Source organism: Moschus berezovskii, chromosome 1, assembly GCF_049115385.1.
Source record: "Moschus berezovskii isolate FMDL1 chromosome 1, NW_MosBer_1.0, whole genome shotgun sequence".
Classification (NCBI taxonomy): domain Eukaryota; kingdom Metazoa; phylum Chordata; class Mammalia; order Artiodactyla; family Moschidae; genus Moschus; species Moschus berezovskii.
In genome coordinates, this window is record NC_142460.1 from 153,068,403 (window position 1) to 153,090,975 (window position 22,573).

At 45.7% G+C, this 22,573-nt stretch overlaps 1 protein-coding gene and 1 non-coding gene across 2 annotated transcripts in view; one reads left to right on the top strand and one right to left on the bottom strand.

Moving 5' to 3' along the window:
- RBP2 (retinol binding protein 2) overlaps positions 1-20,398 on the top strand; it is a 33,809-nt gene extending 13,411 nt beyond the window's left edge. The window contains exons 3-5 of the mRNA XM_055419534.2: positions 10,443-10,621; positions 18,457-18,558; positions 20,149-20,398. Of these exons, the coding sequence (XP_055275509.1) occupies positions 10,443-10,621; positions 18,457-18,558; positions 20,149-20,199 (332 nt within the window). The 3' untranslated portion in view covers positions 20,200-20,398. The remainder of the gene's footprint in view (positions 1-10,442; positions 10,622-18,456; positions 18,559-20,148) is intronic.
- On the bottom strand, positions 14,798-14,930 carry LOC129553780 (small nucleolar RNA SNORA33). Its single transcript, XR_008685518.2, has one exon. It is a non-coding gene; the product is annotated as a small nucleolar RNA SNORA33 (small nucleolar RNA).
- Positions 20,399-22,573: the final 2,175 nt, after the last annotated feature.

The window sequence follows — 22,573 nt, forward strand, 5'->3', positions numbered from 1 at the left end:
ACTTTTTATGACCCAAACCCAGAAGTCACATAGCGTCACCTCTGTTGTTTTCTATTGGTTGAAGGAGTCCTGAGTCCACCTATAGTCAAAGGAAAGATACATAGACCTTGCCTCTCAAAATGCCAAAATCACATTGTAAGAACATCCAGTCGGATGAGACATAGTGTTGCAGCTATTTAAGAAAGTATGATCTGCCACAGATGGGACAGCAGGTGATTCTGTCCCTTGGGCCTGAAAGAACCATACTAGTGAAAGAACAGTGGTGACTGGAAGTGTGTAAGCTGTATGGTGATGATGGTAACCAGGCTTGTGGTGAGAATCACTCGGCAGTCTACACAGATGTTGAATTATGATGCTGTACATCTGAAATTTACATAGTTTTTTTTTTTAAGTGTGTGTGGTTGGAGGGGGGGTTGGTTAGAGAGCTACAATAGACAGGTCATTGAAGACTTCCTGGGACTTCCCCGGTGGTCCAACGGCTAAAACTCTGTGATTCCAATGCAGGGGGCCTAAGTCTGATCTCTGTTCAGGGAACTAGATCCAACATGCTGCAACTAAGACCCAGCACAGCCAAATAAAATAATAATAATTTTTAAAAAACCTAATTAGCTAAAATTGTAGATGCTTATTCTTTGGGCTTCCCTGGTGGCTCAGTGGTAAAGAATCAGCCTGCAATGCCAGAGACACAGGAGACTTGGGTTCAATCCCTGGGTCAGGAAATTCCCCTGGAGGAGGAAATGGCAACCCACCCCAGTATTCTTGCCTGGAAAATCCCATGGACAGAGGAGCCCAGTGGGCTACAGTCCATAGGGTCACAAAGAGTTGGACATGACTGAGTGACTGAGCAGGTATGCATGAAGTCTTCCTAAGTACTTCTGGGTGGAGTTTTGAAGGAAGGAGAGAAGTGTTCCACACAGAGATAGAGTTAGCTCTGGCCCTGTGGGTACATGCCAAGTTTGGGTTGATAAGGATGTTTGTGGCCAAAGGAAGCAGGAGTCATGTTACCAAGGCAGTGGGGCAGGAAGAGTCAAAAAGACACCAGGGTTGCATCATAAAGTGGTGTATCACCACATGTGGACATCACCCAAGAAGAGAATCCTGGGAAGAACTGTAGAGAAGAGAGAGAGAGACCATGAATGCCCTGACAGCCAGGGTGTAAACAGATCAGCAGAGATGGCTGGAGAACTGAAGAAGTGGTTACTGTGGCCCTGGGAAGATGCAAGAGCGGTGCCAACGAGGGCAGCCAGGGGGTTGTCCATGGCAGGAAACAGACTAGATTTGGTGCCTAAGTGGAGAAGAGGCAAGAATGAGCCTAGAAAATAAAACACCACCAAGTAACTTTAATCAGGAAAATAGGAATGTATAATGGAAGGCATCTGCTCTGAAAATAACCAGTTAACATTGAACTTAGAATCTTTGGGGAAATTTTTATTCCAAACACTGCAAACATCAGGAAAAATACAATTCCCTTAATTCACACAAAAAAGTGAAAATCATCCTCTATGAAGAGCATCTTTTCATTGAAATTTTCATGCACAGATTGAAAAGAGCAGTGGCCACTGCAAAAAGTCCTAGTTCTGCTGCTGCTGCTGCGTCGCCTCAGTCGTGTCTGACTCTGTGTGACCCCATAGACGGCAGCCCACCAGGCTTCCCCGTCCCTGGGATTCTCCAGACAAGAACACTGGAGTGGGTTGCTATTTCCTTCTCCAATGCATGCATGCATGCTAAGTTGCTTCAGTCATGTCCGACTCTGTGCGACCCTATGGATAGCAGCCCACCAGGCTCCTCTGTCCACGGGATTCTCTAAGCAAGAATTCTGGAGTGGGTTGCCATTTCCTTCTCCCAGGTGAGGGTACTAATATGGAGTTAGGGGAGAGGGAGCTTCACAGTGAACAAGGTTCATCAGGACGGGGAGCTCCAAAGAAGGCAGGAGAAACACTCAGAACACTGCAGAAACACTGCAAGAGAATAATTCAGAGTCCCTGGGTAGAAATGAATGAATAAGTGAATATCTGAATGAATGTCTGATGACCTAACAAAGAGTTAGTTTCATGACATTTAAATTGCTGCTGGTGCTCACAAATCAATGAAGTTAGACACTTGCCAAAATCTTTACTTGATTGGATTTCCAAACGGGGACAGTGCTTTGGGAAAAACCCAGGTGAAGATAAGTTTGGTCCCTTTCTATGGTCTCCCCTGGTGTGTACCGGCAGCCCCTCCTCCCTGACCTCCATCCCAGTGGTGAGGACCAGACCACGGGTGGGGCACCAAGCCATTTTTTCCAACCTAGAGAAGAAGCAGTGTTTGATTCAATTTGCATAGAGATGAAAAGTACAAGGGGGCATGGAGGCGCCTCAGGGTCTCCAGCCTGCTTCTGCTGTCTAGGGAAGGATTTGAATATATTTGGAGAAGTCCATGAGGGTGAGAGAGGAGGAGGCAGGAGGGGACAAGGACGGTTCCTCTCTTAATGGATTATCCAGACGAGGAAATGGCGTGGAAAGATGGAGAGGATTGCTCTTTTACTCCGCTTCTCACAACTGCCTGAGTGCTGATGACTTGCGAATTAAGAGTCCAGGTTCGAAGTCCATGGAAGCTGCACTTGGAATGGGTCTCAGATTTCATGTGATGAATCCGTGTGCATCTCTGCTCTTTAATTTACAAAGCTCGCCTGCCCTTTTAGCCTACAACTTTAGCTTTTTCCACAAGCACATTACAAAGCATTTTAATGTTGAGTAGCATACTCATATTTCAACTTTATGGCTTGCATTGTTCAAAATGCAGTTATGAAAAGTATGCTTTAATAAAGTCACTTGAGTGTTTTTTTTTTTCTTCTGCAGCAGCTACAAGCCATATATATTATTCAGAAATAGCTTGCCTTTGGACCTTTTCCTCTGAGATAGAAATTCATTTCACCTGGCTATAAATCAAGCTCAGAGATACCTTTAATCCAGAAAAGCAGATCAAATATATTTGATAACCCTGGTGTTCAAATACCATATCAGGAAAATAATTTTCCCTGCAAAGTACAAAGAGGAAGTGATTTTGTAATCTCTGTGTGTGTGCTTGTGTATTCTACAGCAGCAGTTAAACCTTTCCTTTTGATTAGAAATATTGAGAATCCACCAAGAGAATGTTTGGCTCCTTTCCCTGGGGTGGAGCAGAGGTGACATGATTAACTAGCTGGCTCACATGGTAAAGGGTAGCCAAGAGGCCAAGCTATTTTTCAGTCCAGAGAAGAAACGATGCTTGATTCAATTTGCATAGAGCCTCTAATAAGATTCCCTGGCTCTGGTCAGAAAGACTGACTGGGGCTGGTATTTCCAGGACAAACCTGTTCTCTTAGCAGTAGACATTTTTAGGTGCGATCTACCTCTCTGAAAAACCAGGGACAAGCAATAATTTCTGTTTGGGGAGCCTTAGTTGTAAATGATAAACAGAATGTACTTGTAGGCAAAGAGTCAGGAGCGCTTCCTAGCTGGGTACCTCTGAACTGGTCACTTAAATACTCTGAGCTTTGATTTCCGTATCTGTGGAGTAAAAATAGACTTGCTCTCTGAAGACCACTTAAATTTAGAGTTCTAAATTTCTCTGTAATTCCCAATTCTTCCTTAGTACAGTTGACCCTTGAACAACAGGGGCAGGGGGGTGGGGGGAGCAGTGGGGGCATGTTAAGGGTCCTGACTCTTCACGCAGTCAAAACTGTTCACAGAACAAATAGTTGGCCCTCCCTATACATGTAGTTCCTCTGTATCCGTGGTTTTGCATCTGCAAATTTAACCAACCACAGATGGTGTAGTTCTGTAGCTACTATTGAAAAAACTCCATATATCAATGGACCTGCACAGTTCAAACCTGTGTCATCCAAGAGTCAGCTGTGGTTTTGTGTGACACCCTCCCTTCTGTTTCATCTGGTTAACACATGATCCGTGGTTTTATTTCCTCGTCTCCTACCTGTGACTCCAGCAGGGTTTAGCATAGCCTGGACCTCACTCAGCACAGAGGACTAGAGCAGGAACTCAAGTTTCTACCCTTTGGCCAAACTACGGAGTGAGGAAACCAGTCCATGCAAACGAAGGTCTGGTCAGGCTGGATTAAACGCCCTTGTGGCAAGCCGGGGCTGTATGAGGGAGGGAGAGCGTAGCTTAGTCAGCATTCTGGCTGTTCCTTCAGAGCCCAGGACCCTTGAGCTGTTCTGAGTGGCAGATGGCTGTGGAGATGCATAAATAGGATCTGAATGCCGATCTGGCCACTGTTTTGTTTTCTAAGCATTTAAAAAATATTTTTATGCATCTTTGGCAATGTTGTGTGGCTTGCAGGACCTCAGTTCCCTGGTCAGGGATTGAACATGGGCCCTGGCAGTGAAAGCCTGGAATTCTAACCATTAGATCACCAGGCCTCCCTGACCACTGTTTGGCCAGAACAGAAAAGACCAAAGAGTGGGGACCAATTGTATCAAATACCCACCAGCTCCTTGGCACTGAGTAAAGCACTCACCTATCATTTTAACGGAATCCTTACATAAATAATGCTATGAGATGAGCTTTCTTTCCCCACTTTACTATGAGAAACAGACTCAGGATAGGAAAGTGACTTCTCTGAGGTCACACAGCTGGGAGATTAGAGACAGGATCTTTGCCCAGATTCACCCTCACTCTTTTATACCAGGGATTCTAAATGTGGACATGTGCAGAATTGCTTGGAAGGCTTGTAAAAACAAGAAGGGCCCAACCCTCTATTGTAGGTTCAGGGTGGATCCCAGAACATACATTTCTAAAAGGTTCTTATGTACTTGCTTGCTGGCCCAGGGGCCTCACTTGGAGAACCCCTGTCCTAGACCACAGTGCCCACATTAACCAATCCATAAGTATCTCTTCAGCTCCTACTGTGTGCCCAGCCCTGGGCCTGGTACTATGGGGACGCAGAGCAAAAGCCAACATCGTCCTTGTCTTCATAGAGTCGAGACTTTGGAGGAAAGAACAAGAAACCCCATGAAAAAGAGGAGAATGTCAGGTAGTGCCTCCTGGAAGCTAAAATTCTGGGCCTGGAAAGCAGGTGAGGAAGGAGGCAAGAAAGAGTAGAACGTGCTGGAGCAGGTGAGGCTAGGTGGAGAGCAGCAGGGATTCAGGGAGCAGAGGTACAGGGAGTGTCTGGAAAAATGCAAAGGACTCTGAGGAAACCAGCCTGTGCAATCGGGCGGCTGGTTTCAATGATGCCAGCAGCTACCACTTAAGGAGCCATTACCATAGCCACCAGATCCCAGGCAGAACTCTCCTACACCATCACATTTAATCTTCAAAATAGCCTGAGGCAGTTAGTAAATAACTCCACTTTCAGCTGCTGCTCTGTGCTGCTTCCAAATCTGGACCCTAGTGACCAGGGCTGTGGCTGAAGTTAGACCCCCAGACATCACCTGGCTCATTAGGCTGTATTTCTGGGGCAGAAGGAGAGAAACATGAGTTGGAGGATGATATTAGCCTCTGCCTAGCATAAGCACATGTTTATACTGACTGGAAGGTGGAAGACATTCTTTTTCAGCTTTTAGCAATTTTAAGGAAGAATTCATTTTTAAATCAGACATACTTGACCATTTGGTCCTGTTTACTCCTCCATTCCAAACAAGGCAACTGTTGCCTTAAAGGGAGAAAAATTGAACAGGGGATATTTTCACAATTTCGGGGACCAGGAGACAGAGATATAGGCCTCAAGGGAGGGGTTTTGTCAGCCCTTCCTGTATTATGTTCTGTGAAACCGTGACCAGCTGGAAATCCTACCATGGAGGGTTCTACAGCCACGTAAGGTTGGGAAAGGGCTTCCCAGGTGGTGCTAGTGGTAAAGAACCTACCTGCCCATGCAGGAGATGTAAGAGAAGCAGGTTCGATCTCTGGGTCAGGAAGTTCCCCTGGAAGAGAGCACAGCAACCCACTCCAGTATTCTTGCCTGGAGAATCCCCTGGACAGAGGAGCCTGGCAGGCTACAGTCCATAGGGTCAAACAGAGTCAGACACAACTGAGCAACTTAGCACATACGCAAAGTTGGGAGAGGCTATATCTTGTACCCTGCTGTTGGAACTACAAAGGATCTTTTCCAGATTAAAGGCTCCATGAAGTTTTTAGCATAGAAAACAGCCAGCCTGTCTTGGTTTTAATTCCTCATTTCTCAAACTTAGTTGATCATGATTTCCCATTTGAAAATAATTTTGACCACTAGTCTTTTATGGACTGAACCCATGGCAAACACCGTGGGGCACCCTGGGCTCTGTGAATGCCGGTCGAGATGCCCAGGGGCTTCACAGTGACAGAGAGGGCATTTATCTCCCCCTACACCCTGGGGCCTATATACCTTCCCCCCAAACACCCAGTCTGTTTGGCTTGAAAGTGCCCAGGTACCATCTCGTAAGCCACAAGACTGAAGCTATCAGAAAATGTCCAGGGTTGGAGTATAGTTCCTCCAGTTCTGAATTCCTGTAGAGTCATAGGCCTAGTAAGCAATTGCTATCTGGTGGGGACAGTGCACATGAACTCTGGGGAACATCAGCTGCTCCAAACAGGGAGGGCTCATGCAGTTGGATCAAGAAGCCCTGTGGCTCCAGGGGAAATATAGAGTCAGAAGTTCTTGGTATCTTGGGCAGCCACTGGAAGCACACAAACTGGAGTGGTCTGATGTGATGCGATGGGCCAGCCCAGAGCTTGTGGAGCACAGAGCTGGCCCTGGAGACAGGCCATCAATTACAGGTTCTATTACCGCCTCTATTGCTTCCTCACTATATAATCCAAGGCAAGTGGCACAGCCTCTGTAAGCCAGGTTCCTCATTAGTAAAATGGAGATAATATAGAATTGATATTCATCTGTGGGTTTAATGAGAGAATGGAGGGAGTGAAGTTTCCCAGGGAAGGTTCTACCATGGGACACCATTCCTGGTTGATTCCAAGGTGCATCTTAACTATCACCCCAAAGGTTCTCACACAGCATGGCCCCCAGAGTCACTTTACCTAAAACTTAGCTCCTAAGTGCCCCCGTAAAACTTTTTCTCTGATTTGTCTGGTTCTGCCTTGGTTCCCTAAGCTCAGAACCTCTGTTTTCACCTCCCAACTTGATCTTCCACACATCTGTCCAATTGCCAAATCCTTCTGATTGCTTCTCAACTGTGTAACCTTAGACAAGTCACTTAACCTCTCTGGGCCTCCATGTCATCAGAGAGATTTGTGAGTGAGATGCCATGAGAGATTTCTGCAAGTGAAACGACTTTAGCCCTTTGAGGAAAGAATTCAACAAAGAGACCAAGATTATAAAGCAAGCACAGAGTTTATTAGAAGCACAGTATGTGTGGAAGCGTGTACAAAGAAGCAGTTTATTTAGGGCAGAAGCTGAAGTTGCATCCTCGAAGAAGAAGAGCGCAGGTGTTCTTACGTGGAGGGGTGTGAATAGGGGTAGCTTAGTTTGTGAATATGGGCTTAATCTTCCCAGGCTTAGATGGGAGTGACTCCCCTTTCCCTCTCCTAAGATTGTATCATCTGTAATTCCTTGTTTGGACTTCCACCAGGCTCCATTTTGAATCTTTCCCATAGCACCTACTAGAAACCCACAGGCGTGAGGGTGGGGTCAAAACGCAATGCTAATCATATTATGATGATATTACAATGTGGCCGGGGTTACTAGAGGACGACTTGACATCCTCTCTGCACCTGTGTTGGGTGAAGAAATCCTCTCCATCACAAGAATGAGGAGGCTGCCATGGCTGCTTTGTCTTCCATCCAGTCATCTGCAGTCTGTACATTTATAGTCAGCCTGCTCCACGGTTTTCACGTCAGAGTCTCTTGCTCAGTTGCTCCAAAGTTTTTGTCTTGGGGGCCATTCCTCCATCATGGCCTCATTAAGTGCAGAACAAGGAGATGGCTGGCCTTTTGCCTAATACCTATGCATGAGGAGCCTGTTCTTGGGCCCAACCTTGACTTTTCCTACCTCATGCTTAAACAGCAGCTTTCAAATTTCTTAAACTATTGAAGTCTTTCCCCAAAAAGCACTCCCCCACCCCCCGCAAGGAAATCTAAGGTCTAAAACTGTCCAGAGGTTCAGGGTCTGAGATGAGACCCAGAAATCTATACTTTTTACATCTTCCCAGGTAATGCAGATGGGCAGCCAGTTTTGGGTCCCATCGGTGAATTCTTAGATGCGGCAAGTTCTCAACAAATAGTATTAATAATGAACAGTAGTTGAGCAAGGTGCTGGCATTCATGTACCAGCTGAGGGCAACTTGAACCTTTTTGTCTCTTCAACTTACGATATGTAATCCTTTTACCTTCTGGGTTGCCTAACATAACTTGAAATTATTCCCTTATGATTAAAGTGTTAGTTGCTCAGTCGTGTCTGACTCTTTGCAACACCATGGTCTGTAGCCCACCAGACTCCTCTGTCCATGGATTCTCCAGGCAAGAATACTGGAGTAAGTAGCCATTCCCTTCTCCAAGAGGTCTTCCCAACCCAGGAATCGAACCCAGGTCTCCTGAATTGCAGGCGAATTCTTTACCATCTGAGCCACTAGGGAAGCAGCCCCTTATGATAAAAGCTGACTTTATACAATTTAGGATCCCAAAGACCATCCAGTTGAGATCCTTCCTGGATTCTACTATGGTCCAGGCATCCAGCTTGGACCTCTTCTTGGTCCTTTGTGAAAGAGAAAGTGGTAGTGACCAAAGAGGGATTCGGAAGGAAATGGGTCAGAAAGGAAATGGGGGGAGAAGGTGAGTGAAGTGATGCTTCACTTCAGGGAAGTGAATCACTGCTATCCAGGGAAGGATAGCAGAAAGGGTGGGCATGCAACCACTGGAGCTGTTCATTCTCTAAACTGACAGTTACTCCATGAAGTGTTGATAACTGCTGGTCTCACTCTTGGGCACAATATTATTTATCCCCCACCAGATGGTACACAGTGTGAAGTTTAATCACCTACTACCATAGAGATGAGGCTGGAATTCTCAGAGAAACAGCCCTCAGTGAATTTGAACTGTTCTTACTCTTGAAGTCATTATTACCTTGGGTTGTGAGAGAATCAACCTCAGCATGTTTTGAAATCTTCTAGGTAAACTGTCTCTAAAAAAAATTTAAAGATTTAGATTGACATCCAAAGATTCTGGAGAATTCACAGTGTGTGTGTTTGTTACTCAGTTGTGTCCGACTCTCTGTGACCCCTTGGATTGTAGCCTGCCAGACTCCTCTGTCCACCAGGATTCTCCAGGCAAGAATACTGGAGAGGGTTGCTATTCCTTTCTCCATGGGATCTTCCTTACAGGGATCAAACTCAGGTCTCCTGTATTGCAGTCACATTCTTTAATATCTGAGCCACCAGGGAAGCAAGAAAATTCACAGGCGTTAAGGTCAAATGTCAAATATGATTTGGCTAGAGACAGAAAACTTAATGATATTTGTAACAAGGATACAAATGTAGCAGTTCTGGTATGAGCCTCTTTCTACATCATTTTCACAGGACGGTAGCATTTTGGCTTGGGTGCCATTTTATGTACAGAGTTTAGCAGGAGGTAGGCTCAGCGCTTAGATTCTTGCTGTAAAATGAAAAGCTTAGGAAATGAAACACACTATTAAAGGACATGTTCCCTCTTACTTACAAATAGTCTCTAGGAAATGAAGAAGGTTTTCTTTAAAATATCAAGGCAAAGAAAAGGTATAAATGGAGTAGATGCAACAAAAACTGGACAGTTGTGACCTCTGCATGGTGAGTGTTCTGAGTTCCTTGTACTCTCCCCTCTACTTCGGTTTGTTTGGAATTTTTTGTAATAAAAATATAAACAATTATTCATCTTTTCCTTAAAGACAAAAAAGGAAGCTCTGAGCAAGTGTTGATTAAGTGTCTGATGTATGTCTAAGCTGTGCTGGGGGCCATGACTAAGGCCCAACAGCCTCCTAAAGCTGCTGTAAAATGGAAGTTTGTATGTATGCTTCCTTTTGGAGAACATGAACGAAAGTTCTGTCTTTACCCAGGATCTAGACTGGTTGCTTTTAAACAGTCTTTTTCTTTTTTAAACCACAAAGACTTCTGTTCAGCAGACTCTTAGGAGGAAACCAATATGTCAATAGATAGAAGGGAGCTGCTGTCGGGAAGGGTGGTGCCTGTTGTATAATGTATGCATGTGTGTGTATACTTATGCACACACACAACCTGGGGAGTTGCAGCTCAGGGGTAAGCCCTGCCTGCTACCTCCTGCTCCCACCAGGGCTCCCAAGTAGGTGCCCAGAGACCCTGGGTTTCCTGACAGTTGGCTGAGATGCCCAGACTGGCTGTGTACAAGACAGCTCTCGCTTCCCACTTAAGCGAAGAAATGTGGCCGGCCTGAGATCCGCATCTCTGGTCTTGAGTGCTTGGCCTTGTTAAAGAAATGAATGAGTCTGGCTGAGCACCTCATAACCTCCACAACTCCCTGTGCCAACAGATATTGATTTTGCCACCCGCAAGATCGCCATCCATCTGACTCAGACGAAGATCATTGAGCAAGACGGCGATAAGTTCAAGACGCAAACCAAGAGCACATTCCGTAACTATAATCTGGATTTCACAGTTGGGGTGGAGTTTGAAGAGCATACAAAGGGCCTGGACGACCGGAAAGTTAAGGTACTGACCGGGCTAGAGTCTTCACTGGCATGCTCTTGGTGCAGGGGCTGGGTTTTGGCTTTACAATGGAACAATGACTGAAACAACCTGTGAGGCATCAGGAGAAGGGAACCAGAACGGACTCAGTGATGCTGGATAAGCAAATACTGAAAGTTTAGTGGGAAGAAGCAGGCTGGCCTCTGCGTGAAGCTTATAAGCCAAGGAGAGATTAAAGGATACCGACCTCTCAAGTATCCAGAGTAAGAGACTGACTCACAGACTGACATGGGCCTAGCAGGCAAAGGAAAGAAGGCCAGGGGGAGTCATAGGGAACGATGATAATGGTGCCAACTGAACAGCATAGCTTCATCACGGGGCAGCTCTCAGCAGCTGCCGAGCATTGCCATAGAGGATGAAGCCCTCATGCTGTTAGAATTCTTATTCTTTTCAGGAGCTGTTGAGCATTCATATGTTCTTATATCTCCATTTTAGATGATCCCAACTGATTTATCTTTTAGAAAACTGCAATGTAAATCATACCCCATCATACCCCAAAATCAGTAGACTAGATGAAGTCACGGAGAAGGCAATGGCAAGCCACTCCAGTACTCTTGCCTAGAAAATCCCATGGATGGAGGAGCCTGGTAGGCTGCAGTCCATGGGGTCGCTATGGGTCGGACACGACTGAGCGACTTCACTTTCACTTTTCACTTTCACACATTGGAGAAGGAAATGGCAACCCACTCCAGTGTTCTTGCCTGGAGAATCCCAGGGACGGGGGAGCCTGGTGGGCTTCCGGCTATGGGGTCACACAGAGTCGGACACGATTGAAGTGACTTAGCAGCAGCAGCAGCAGCAGCAGATGAAGTCAGGCTTTCTCCAATCCTAGTAACTCAGAGAAATCTCTGCCAAGTTTGTGTCTTCAGTCTCAGCCTAGCCTTAACTTGCAGGATGTAATCAAGGAAACCCTCTGTGCATCAGAAGGCAGACTTCTAGCCGCTTGAACTGTTTGGATATAGGGAGGCATCCAAGGCCAGCAGACAACTGAGTGCAGAGTAGGAAATGCTCTTCAAGCCTGAGAACTGGAGTCTGCAGAAGAGGCAGGCCCTCACCAAGGGCCCCTCAGGAATAAGGCAGAGATTGGTAGTAGCAGGGAGAAGTGAGGAGCATGAGGCCAACAGCAGGTCCTTCTCTCCTCCTGTGTCACCTGGTGGTATCACAGCCCAGTGACTGACTCTTGTGCTGTCCACCCTCATGCTCAGTGTGAATGTCTTTGGTTTTCCAAATGCAATTACACCTGGGTACAACAAACATAAATGGGGAGAAATCCAATCTCAGTCATGCCCACACTCACGATCAGTGTGGACGTCTTTGGTTTTCCAAATCTAATTGCACGTGGGTAGTCCCAACAAACACAAATGAGGAGAAATCCAATTTAAGGATGTCCACACCCAGATCTTAGCATCATACAAGTGCCCTGAGATTGCACAGTCCAGCACAAGCCCATGCAGTTCATACAGGAGTGGGAAGCTTGAAGCCTCATGGTACCCACTCCCTCTGGGCCAATGTAGCCACCAGGACTCTGTCTTGACTCCCAAGCTGAGGAGGGCTGGACTAAGGCTCCTGTGCCCAGCTATCCATGCTCTCATCTCTACAGAGGCCCAGCCTCTTGGAGGGTCACAGGAAGCAGGACCCACTAGCCTGCCCTTCCCCTTTCTCCGTGAGTGCCTCTCACCCCAGAGTCCCACTCTTTTGGTGCTTCCAGGAACTCCTTCAAAGTTGATCTCAACTCTTCCCCCAGAGCTCTGGCTTCTCTTCTGGTGTGTGGAGGAAAAGAGGTCATCATTCTCTGAGGACGACTCTAAAGCCAAAAAAGCAAGATTTTATTTCTCAATCAAGTTGTCCTGAGACATTGATCATCTCAGCCATTGAGTCTGGGTTGAATGGCGTTTAATGCGCCTTGCTGAAGAAAAGTGGGAAATGGAAAGCACTTTGGAAATGCTTCCATCAGAGCAGTCTTGGCAGGAGACCCAAAGCTCAGCCCTTGTGTAATCGCTCCCCAAGGGATTGCTGGATCTTCAAGGCCTTTCTGAACTGTGTGGCTGCAAGGCCAAATCATCAGACACCAGAAAGGAAGATTTGTCTCAGGATTTTTGCATCCCTCTGCTGTTCTAACCTAATCAGTTCTAAATGATTCATTTTCCCCTCGCTTCTCAGTTTTGGGTATGGGCTGTTGAAAAGCAGACCTGTCCTCTGACTCATTCTTTTATCACCTTTGATGTTGGAGAACTCACTTTTGCTGAAATAGATCATGTCCTTTTGATCCTTCATGACTCTTAAAGGACTCCATCCGATAATGCCTACCCTTCTGCCTCTCCCTTCCACACACTGTCCCCTCTGAGAGCCATCCATCCTCTCTCCCAGATCAGCTCTTAGCCCTGCAGAGAGAGATAATCCCCTGTCTCACTTCTGGTGGATGTTTTGCCTGCAGCAAAAAGCCAGGGCTGATGAATGTACATAAACACACACACACACACAATGGGGGTGCTGAGAAGTACCCAGACGGTTTTCCCAGCCTCCAGCATGGGCTGTTCCCATGAGAAATACAACACACAGGAGGTGCCCTCAGCTCTACCTTCTTCTTGTACCCTAACTACAACCCTTTAGCTGAAGAGGGAGGGGAGATAGCAGGCGAGTCTAAGTCTCTGATTAATTTCTGTTGCTGACACTTGATAGCACCCCCGAGTGCGCGCAGAAACTGCTCCGTATGCACGTGCACGTTTGCGTGTAGTGCTCCTCTATGCCTCGTCCTCTTACTCTCCAGGATCCAGGACGCCACTTTCTGAACTCCTTGGTCACTTGCATGAGCCCCTCTGAAAATCTCCTCGTTCAGCAGTTTGGAGGAGAGAAGCTGGGGGTGGGGTTGCAACAGAGGCCCTTCAGGGCCCAGCAGGGCCCAGTTCTGTGATGTCCAAGGGCAGGAGTGCTGAAACCACATTGATCATGCATTTGACTCTTTTCTGAGGGACTCAGGGACCGCCTTCTTCCTTTCTGTGGGTTGTATACATTACTAGCTTCCTACGCTTTACTTATTTCTCAGAATTTAAAGCCCCATCAAAAATACACAAGCTAGGGAGTTTTGGGGAGAATGGATACATGTGTAGGTATGGCTGAGTCCCATTGCTGTCCACTTGAAACTATCACAACATTGTTAATTGGCTATACTCTAATATAAAACAGAAAGTTTTAAAAAATAAAATACACAAGCTATCCAAAGGAAAATAAAACTAAGAAGCAGTAATTGATGTTCACGGCACAGAATGTCAAGCAGCCATATAAAGGAATGAAGCGCATTCACACCTCCTATAACATGGATGAACTTGGAAACTGTTATGCTAAGTGAGAAGACAAGCCCAAAAGGCTACATCTTGTATCATTTATATGAAATGTCTAGAATAGGGGAATCTGTAGAGACATTAATGGTTGCCATCAGTAGTGATTGCTAATAGGTATAGGTTTCTTTTGGCGGGTGATGAAAATGTTCTAGATTTAATTAGTGGAGATGGCCTTACAACCCTGTGACTATACTAAAAATGACTGAATCATACACTATAAAAGACTGAATTTTATCTTATCAGAATTATATCTCAATTTAAAAATAATGGTAGAGAAAAACAGAAATAAAGATGGTGGTTAGAGTCATGCTTTTGAGAGGACCCATGAGAGCCCGGGGAAAACTGACTCCCCAGGAAGGGCCCCACCTAGGCAAGGCAGGAGGCAGAATTGACTCTTAGAACAGATGTACTGGGGAGGGTTTTAACATGCTAACAGTGTCCTTCACTGCTCTAATTTAAAGAACTGTTACTTTCCTTTAGAGAAAACTTATTTGGGAGTGATTCAAATTTACAGAAAAGTTTCAAGAGTATAACCAAGAGTATCTATACACTCTTCACCAGAGGAATGACCAATTGTTAACATTTTGCCTCATTTGCTTTATCATTTGTTCTTACTCTTTCTAGTATATACACATTTTTCTCTGAGCAATCTTATGCGTTACCCCTAAATAATCCAGTGTATATTTTCTAAGAATTAGGGTGTTCTCTTAAATAAGCATACTGTAGTTATCAGCCTCTGTAACTTTAACACTGAGCCATCACCTGTATCTAACTTAACCTACCGGTGCTATTGTTGTTGTCTTCTTGTGGCCGTTGTCAGGGCCTTAATGACTGCAGTGTCTTAAAGTCTCATAACATGGCTTTCTTACTGCCAGCTTTTTCTAAACGTGTTTCTGCAGAAACACATTCAGGTAAGCAGATTCACTGACTGGCTATCACGGGCTGTTTTTAATGATGTTAACTTTGTGGGCTTCCCTGGTGGCTCAGATGGTAAAGTGTCTGCCTGCAATGCGGGAGACCCAGGTTCGATCCCTGGATCAGGAAGATCCCCTGGAGAAGGAAATGGCAACCCACTCCAGTACTCTTGCCTGGAAAATCCCATGGACGGAGGAGACTGGTGGGCTGCCGTCTGTGGGGTCGCACAGAGTCAGACATGACTGAAGCAACGCAGCAGCATCAGCAGCAGCAGCAAGACATTAAAAAATGTGAGGCTTAGGATGGCCCTGAAGGAAGAGGAGATATATTTTCTTTATTAAACATGAAAAATTTTATTGCTAAATTAATTGGCAGAATATTAATATATATACATGGTTTAAAAAATTAAACACTAAAAACTGAAATTCCTTTCTATCCTGGCCCACAGCTCCTCAGTTCTTTCCCCAGGGACAACCACTATTAAAGATTTTCTTGCCTCCTTGCAGAGAACATATTCAAAACATATGCATGCATCCCCAATCCCTCTTTCTTTCAAGCACATGGTCCTCCTCCTTGCTTCTTTAACTTAAATTATACTCTATGGAGACTGCGCTTCTCCATAATAGAGAACTGCCTCCTCCTTCCGAGGACTGCAGAACAGGGAGGAACCACACTGTATTTAAAAAGTTGCCCACTGATGGGATTTATGAGGCTTCCAGGCCTTTGCTGTAACAAACAATGCTGTGATGGGCTGAGGAGTTAAATAAGGAGAAATAAAATTGTACTTAAAATATATAATTTGGTCAAGGTCAAATATCATTTTAGAAATAGGTTGACTTAACAATCTGTAGAAAACAGATTTCTACCAAAAAAGATAGACCTGAAGTTGGAAAGACAGTAAATGAAACACACAGGTTTGTTTATCACCAACTGGGTTTGCAAGATAGAGGGGAAAATAAATGTCTGGTCCTTAGCATAATATCATTCATAGAGGCGTAATATGGTTTGCATATACTCGGAAAAAAACCAGTTCACATCAGGATCATCCTTGAGGCATGACAGGACCCACACACCACCGCTGCCTGGATGGGAATGATGTCATCACTTCACGTGCAAGCCTAATGTGGGCACAGAGGTGGGTGGCCTTGGAGGACCACTTAGGGATACTACAGATTGTCCCTGCTGCTAAGTCACTTCAGTCGTGTGCGACTCTGTGCGACCCCATAGACGGAAGCCCAACAGGCTCCTCCGTCCCTGGGATTCTCCAGGCAAGAACACTGGAGTGGGTTGCCATTTCCTTCTCCAATGTGTGAAAGTGAAAAGTGAAAGTGAAGTCACTCAGTCGCGTCTGACCCCCAGCGACCCCACGGACTGCAGCCCACCAGGCCCCCCCATCCATGGGATTTTCTAGGCAATAGTACTGGAGTGGCTTGCCATTAAAGAGGGGAACAGAAGAAGAAGAAGCGGGGCAGGGTGTGAACTTCGTAAATATGTAAATTTAATAAGAGCTTAGAGCCTCTTGTGACATCTCCAACCCGCTGGTCATCACAAGCTCTGCATCTCTGCTACCTTCTCTGTGCTAATTGGTCAGCAGGGCTGCCTGGAGGAAACCCAGGACCAAGGGAAAGTCCACTTCCTGGTTCTGGATGACAAGGTTAGCTTTGGAGTCATCCGTGCAGTCCCCTGCCAACTAGGGAGTTTCTCTGCCTTTATTCTGGCCCTCCAGTGGGCAGTCCTCCAATGTGTTTCCTGCAGGGAGAATTCCCAGAAGCAGAATTTCTAGGTCAATGTTATATTTTCAAAGGTAATGTAAAATTGCCCTCAAAAAGATTCATGCGGATTTATATACCCACTGGCCCTGTATGAGGGCCCGTGTTTCTCAGCATCCCCTCCAACTCAGTGTGTTATTAGACTCTTTGATCTTTGACCACAGGATGAATTGTATCTGAAAAACAAACAACCTTAATATGTGCATCTCTCTTATTATAAGTGAGGTTGAATATGTTTTTTATGTTTAAAAGCCACCTGCTAGGGTGGTTTTGTTTTTGTTTTTTCGCCTGTACTTTAAATTTATTTATTTTTAATTGGAGGACAATTGCTTTACAATATTGTGTTGGTTTCTACCATAGACCAACATGAATCAGCCATAGGTAAACCTATATCACCTCCCTCTTGAACCCCCTCCCATTTCCCACTCCATCTCACCCCTTTCGGTTGTCACAGATCAACGGGTTTGAGCTCCCTGCAAAATACATCCAAATTCCCACTGATTATCTATTTTACACACAGTGATGTATGTTTCCATGCTACTCTCAGTCCATCCCACCCTCTCCTTCCCTCCTGTGTCCACAAGTCAGTTCTTTATGTCTACGTCTCCACTGCTGCCCTCCAAATAGGTTCATCAGTACCCTCTTCCTAGATTTCTGTGTGTGTGTGTGTGTGTGTGTGCTAACATATGATATTTATTTTTATCTTTCTGACTTACTTCACTCTGTATAATGGGCTCTTAGGGTGTTTTTTTCTCCTTATAAGTTGTTGGTTTGGTGTCCTATGTTGAGTTTCCTATTAGATTAATGATATTCTCCTCATTGATTTACAGAAGGGTTTCCCTTGTGGCTCAGCTGCTAAAGAATCTGCCCACAGTGTGGGAGACCTGGGTTCAATTCCTGTGTTGGGAAGATCCCCTGGAGAAAGGAAAGGCTAGCCACTCCAGTATTCTGGCCTGGAGAATTCCATGCACTGTATAGTCCATGGGGTCACAATGAGTCAGACTGAGTGACTTTCACTTTCACTTTAGCTTCCCTGATAGCTCAGTTGGTAAAGAATCAGCCTGCAATGCAGGAGACCCCTGGTTTGATTTCTGGGTCAGGAAGATCCCTTGGAGAAGAGATAGGCTACCCACTCCAATATTCTTGGGTTTACCTTGTGGCTCAGCTGGTAAATAATCCACCTGCAATGTGGGAGACCTGAGTTTAATCCCTGGGTTGGGAAGATCCCCTGGAGAAGGGAAAGGTTACCCACTCCAGTATTCTGGCCTGGAGAATTCCATGGACTGTATAGTCCATGGGGTCACAAGGAGTCAGACACGACTGAGCGACTTTCACTTTCACTTTGTGTATAAGGAAATCAGGTCTTTGTCTGATATGAGTTACAACTACTTTTCCCAGTTTGTTATTTATCTGTTGACATTGAGGTATTTTTCCCTCCCAGAAATTTTACATGGCAACATAGTTAAATTCACCATCATTTTCCCCCACTGATCTAGAATATTGTCTTTACCAAATGGTAAAATGGAAGAATAGAAATCTTTCCAAGAGAACAGAACTAACCATGATTAGCCAGTCTGACTGGAATGAAGAGTGTGTGTGGAAAGGAGTCTGGGGCAGGGTAGGGAGGGTGATGCTGACGTGGCTGTGGCTTGAGGACTCTGCCCTGGAGCCAAGCCAGAGCCCGGGAGTGGCTGCAGGATCTACAGCTGCAGGTTACATGCGTTCAGTCCCCATCAAGACCACGTGTTTGATTTTGCCTGGAAACCTCTCATTACAGACTCTGGTCGTCTGGGAAGGCGATGCCCTTGTGTGCGTGCAGAAGGGGGAAAAGGAGAACCGAGGCTGGAAGCAGTGGGTTGATGGGGACAAATTGTATCTGGTAAGTCTCAGGGTCCACCCAGCTCCCCTGTACTCCGCTGTTGCCAACTGCAGGTTCGCCTCGCCATGCACTTTGACAAGAAAAATGGCCCTCCCTCCTCCCCTAAGCTCCAGCCAAACAAGTGTGGTCACAGTTAGAAAGTCATTCCTTTCTGGCTCAGGGGACTCCAGGAGGAACTCTATATGGCTATTCCTGTGAGTGGCTGCAATTAAAAGGAAAGTTCAAAATGCTGAGTTAGGAAGCTGAGATCCAAGGAGAAATGCAGAGAGTTCTGTTAAAGACCAGCTAGGGAGAAATGTGAGGCACAGAATTAAGAGGCACTGGAGGAGGCTGAGACCAGGCCTCAGTGACGTGAGCCTCGGAGGAGCGGGGTCACCACAGGGGCGGGATGTCATGGGGACAGGTTGGACTGGGGGCAGCTGGGCCTGGGAACTGCCTATCGACCACAGGCACTCCCCTCTCATCCTAAGGTACATCCACCTGATCCCAAAATATTTTGTTAATTTGGCACTAAAACAGAGCAGTTGGAACAATTGCTGATTTCCTTGAATAAATTACACCTGTCTAGTATTCTTGCCTGGAGAATCCCAGGGACGGGGGAGCCTGGTGGGCTGCTGTCTATGGGGTCGCACAGAGTCGGACACGACTGAAGCGACCTAGCAGCAGCAGATAGCTTAATTTCTCACGCTTCAGTCTTTAAAACTGATGCATCCAACATTCAAAGAGTGAAAAATCTTTCGCTTCTTCACGCATTCACTCACTCGTTTGTTAGCTGAATGACTCAGTCAATGGGCGGCTCTTCACTCATTCACCTGTAGAGTCAGGCAGGTACCTGCCTCCAGCGTCAGTATTCAGGTCACAGGGTGTCCTTCAGAGCCAGCCTTGCCTCACCTGAGATCTTTATTTCAGAGGCAATGTCAACCAGTGATGAATGGGAGGGAGTCACCATGTTTTCCATAGATGGTTTTCCCTACGTGCTCTGGTTTGGATGATAGATTTTTTTAATTGCAGTACAAACCCTGGTGGTCCCTGGGGCTAAGACAATGGATTCATTGTCAACTGGAAAGATTTTTGTGGTTGTCTTACACTCATGTTTTTCCTCTCCCCTCGAAGGGTCATGAGATGTGAGTAAGTCCCTCTGTCCAGATGAAAGGCAGCATCTTTTCTACCCAGGCAGGCCTGAAGGAGCCCCTCTGCAGCCGAACCTACCAGAGGCCAGAAAACCCCTCACCAGGCCCTCCAAACACTCCCCTTTCAGATCCTTCCATTCATTGTGGCTTCGCTGCCTTTTGTAAATTAAGTGATGTTGCTTTAATCATGAGAGTAGGAGAAATCCCGCCCAAGAGGGTAATTTCTTTGCATTTTTCATTTTTATAGCTGTTCAAACTCAATTCAAGTGTCAAAATCAAATTACTGCTACCTGCAGGGTACGCCAGCTGATTGGGTCTCTGAAATGCTCTTTGCCTGGAATGACTAACTGTCCTCTTTATTCCAGCTCCCCTCCTCACTGACTCGGACACCCAGAGGGCTGGGGGTGGGTGGAAGGAAGGCCTGGCTTGTTAGTCACTCACCTGCTTTTTGATTTTGCAGGAGCTGACGTGCGGGGACCAGGTGTGCCGTCAAGTGTTCAAGAAGAAGTGATAGTCTGAGGAGGGCCTACTGAACATACACTCCACACTCCCCATGAAGAGTTCTCTGCCAGCATTGGGGAGCAGCCATGGGGACCCTCCTGGTCCTGACAGAGCCCATTAAGATATATGGGCCTCTTCCGCTTCTGAGATGGGCCACACTATGTCTTTGGAGTGTGTTTCCTCCCTGAATAAACCTTTTTTCTTTTTCAGTTCAGTTCAGTCACTCAGTCGTGTCTGACTCCTTGTGACCCCGTGAACTGCAGCATGCTAGGCCTCCCTGTCCATCACCAACTCCCGGAGTTCACTTAAACCCATGTCCATTGAGTCACTGATGCCATCCAGCCATCTCATCCGCTGTCGTGCCCTTCTCCTCTTGCCCTCAATCTTTCCCAGCATCAGGGTCTTTTCCAATGAGTCATCTCTTCGCATCAGGTGGCCAAAGTATTGGCGCTTCAGCTTCAACATCAGTCCTTCCAATGAACACCCAGGACTGATTTCCTTTAGAATGGACTGGTTGGATCTCCTTGCAATCCAAGGGACTCTCAAGAGTCTTCTCCAACACCACAGTTCAAAAGCATCAGTTCTTCAGTGCTCAACTTTCTTTATAGTCCAACTCTCACATCCATACATGAGTACTGGAAAAACCATAGCCTAGACTAGATGGATCTTTGTTGGCAAAGTAATGTCTCTGCTCTTTAATATGCTGTCTAGGTTGGTCATAACTTTCCTTCCAAGGAGTAAGCGTCTTTTAATTTCACGGCTGCAATCACCATCTGCAGTGATTTTGGAGCCCAAAAAATAAAATCAGCCTCTGTTTCCAATGTTTCCCCATCTATTTCCCATGAAGTGATGGGACAGGATGCCATGATCTTCATTTTCTGTATGTTGAGCTTTAAGCCAACTTTTTCACTCTCTTCTTTCACTTTCATCAAGAGGCTCTTTAGTTCCTCTTCATTTTCTGCCACAAGGGTGGTTTCATCTGCATATCTGAGGTTATTGATATTTCTCCCAGCGATCTTGATTTCAGCTTGTGCTTCATCCAGCCCAGCGTTTCTCATGATGTACTCTGCATATAAGTTAAATAAGCAAGGTGACAAGATACAGCCTTGACGCACTCCTTTTCCTATTTGGAACCAGTCTGTTGTTCCATGTCCAGTTCTAACTGTTGCTTCCTGACCTGCATACAGGTTTCTCAAGAGGCAGGTCAGGTGGTCTGGTATTCCCATCTCTTTCAGAATTTTCCACAGTTTATTGTGATCCACACAGTCAAAGGCTTTGGCATAGTCAATAAAGCAGAAATAGATGTTTTTCTGGAACTCTCTTGCTTTTTTGATGATCCAGCAGATGTTGGCAATTTGATCTCTGGTTCCTCTGCCTTTTCTAAAATCAGCTTGAACATCTGGAAGTTCACAGTTCACGTATTGCTGAAGTCTGGCTTGGAGAATTTTGAGCATTAGAAAGAAAGACATCTGCATGGGTTTTAAACAGGAGTGTGTAACAGTAACAGACACAGTCTTCGTTCCTTGAAAGCTGGCATTAAACCAAAATCAAAAATCACTCCTCTTCTTTGAAACCCTTTAATCTATTCCCATTTATTTCTAGAAATGTCATTTTTATTCATAAGCACAAGTGATTGGCTACATGGTGGTTTTCTGTGAAGCTTTTGTTATTGTCTATCTTTTAGTTTAGTTTAGTCTTGTTTGTTTGTTGTTAGTTTCTGTGTGGGGTTGTTTTACCTGGAAACATTCTCTGACCAACACAGTAGCCCCTATTAATTATTGGACATTGCCTATTTGAGATTCATTCCTTTGGATAGCACATCTATGTCTTCAGGATTCTATTTTAAGAAGTATATGCCTTCCAGTTTGTTCTTTCCCTGGAGGAGCCTGAGTGGGACTTCCTCTAAAAGCCTCTGCAGGTCTGCAGTACCAGCTGCTCTTGGTTCAGGTCAGCCCTTGGCCCTACAGCTCCAGGCAGACCAGCACGCTGGCAGAGAGGTCACGAAGCACTGCAAGGTAACCTGAGTTCAGGTCCTATTGCTCCGCTTCTTACCAGGGTCACCATAGGCAGATCATTTGACTCTCGAACCTTGTTTTCCTCCTCCATAAAATGGAGAAGATAAAAATAACATCTTCTCCATTGGTATGGGTCACTGTGAGGATTAAGTAAGTTAATACAAACAGATTGCTTGGAAGGGCTCTCCTAGCTCTAGTCATTATGCAGAGTTACTCTGTCTACAACCCAAGGGGTCCAGATGAGTGTATGCTAAGTAGCAAGAGGTCAGCACCTCCATAGGCCTCCTGGTGCTTCCAGAACATTAGGTTCATTACTCTGAGCAGCATTGTATTTTCCTGGTGGGTACACAAATGGAATAGTGCACCTGG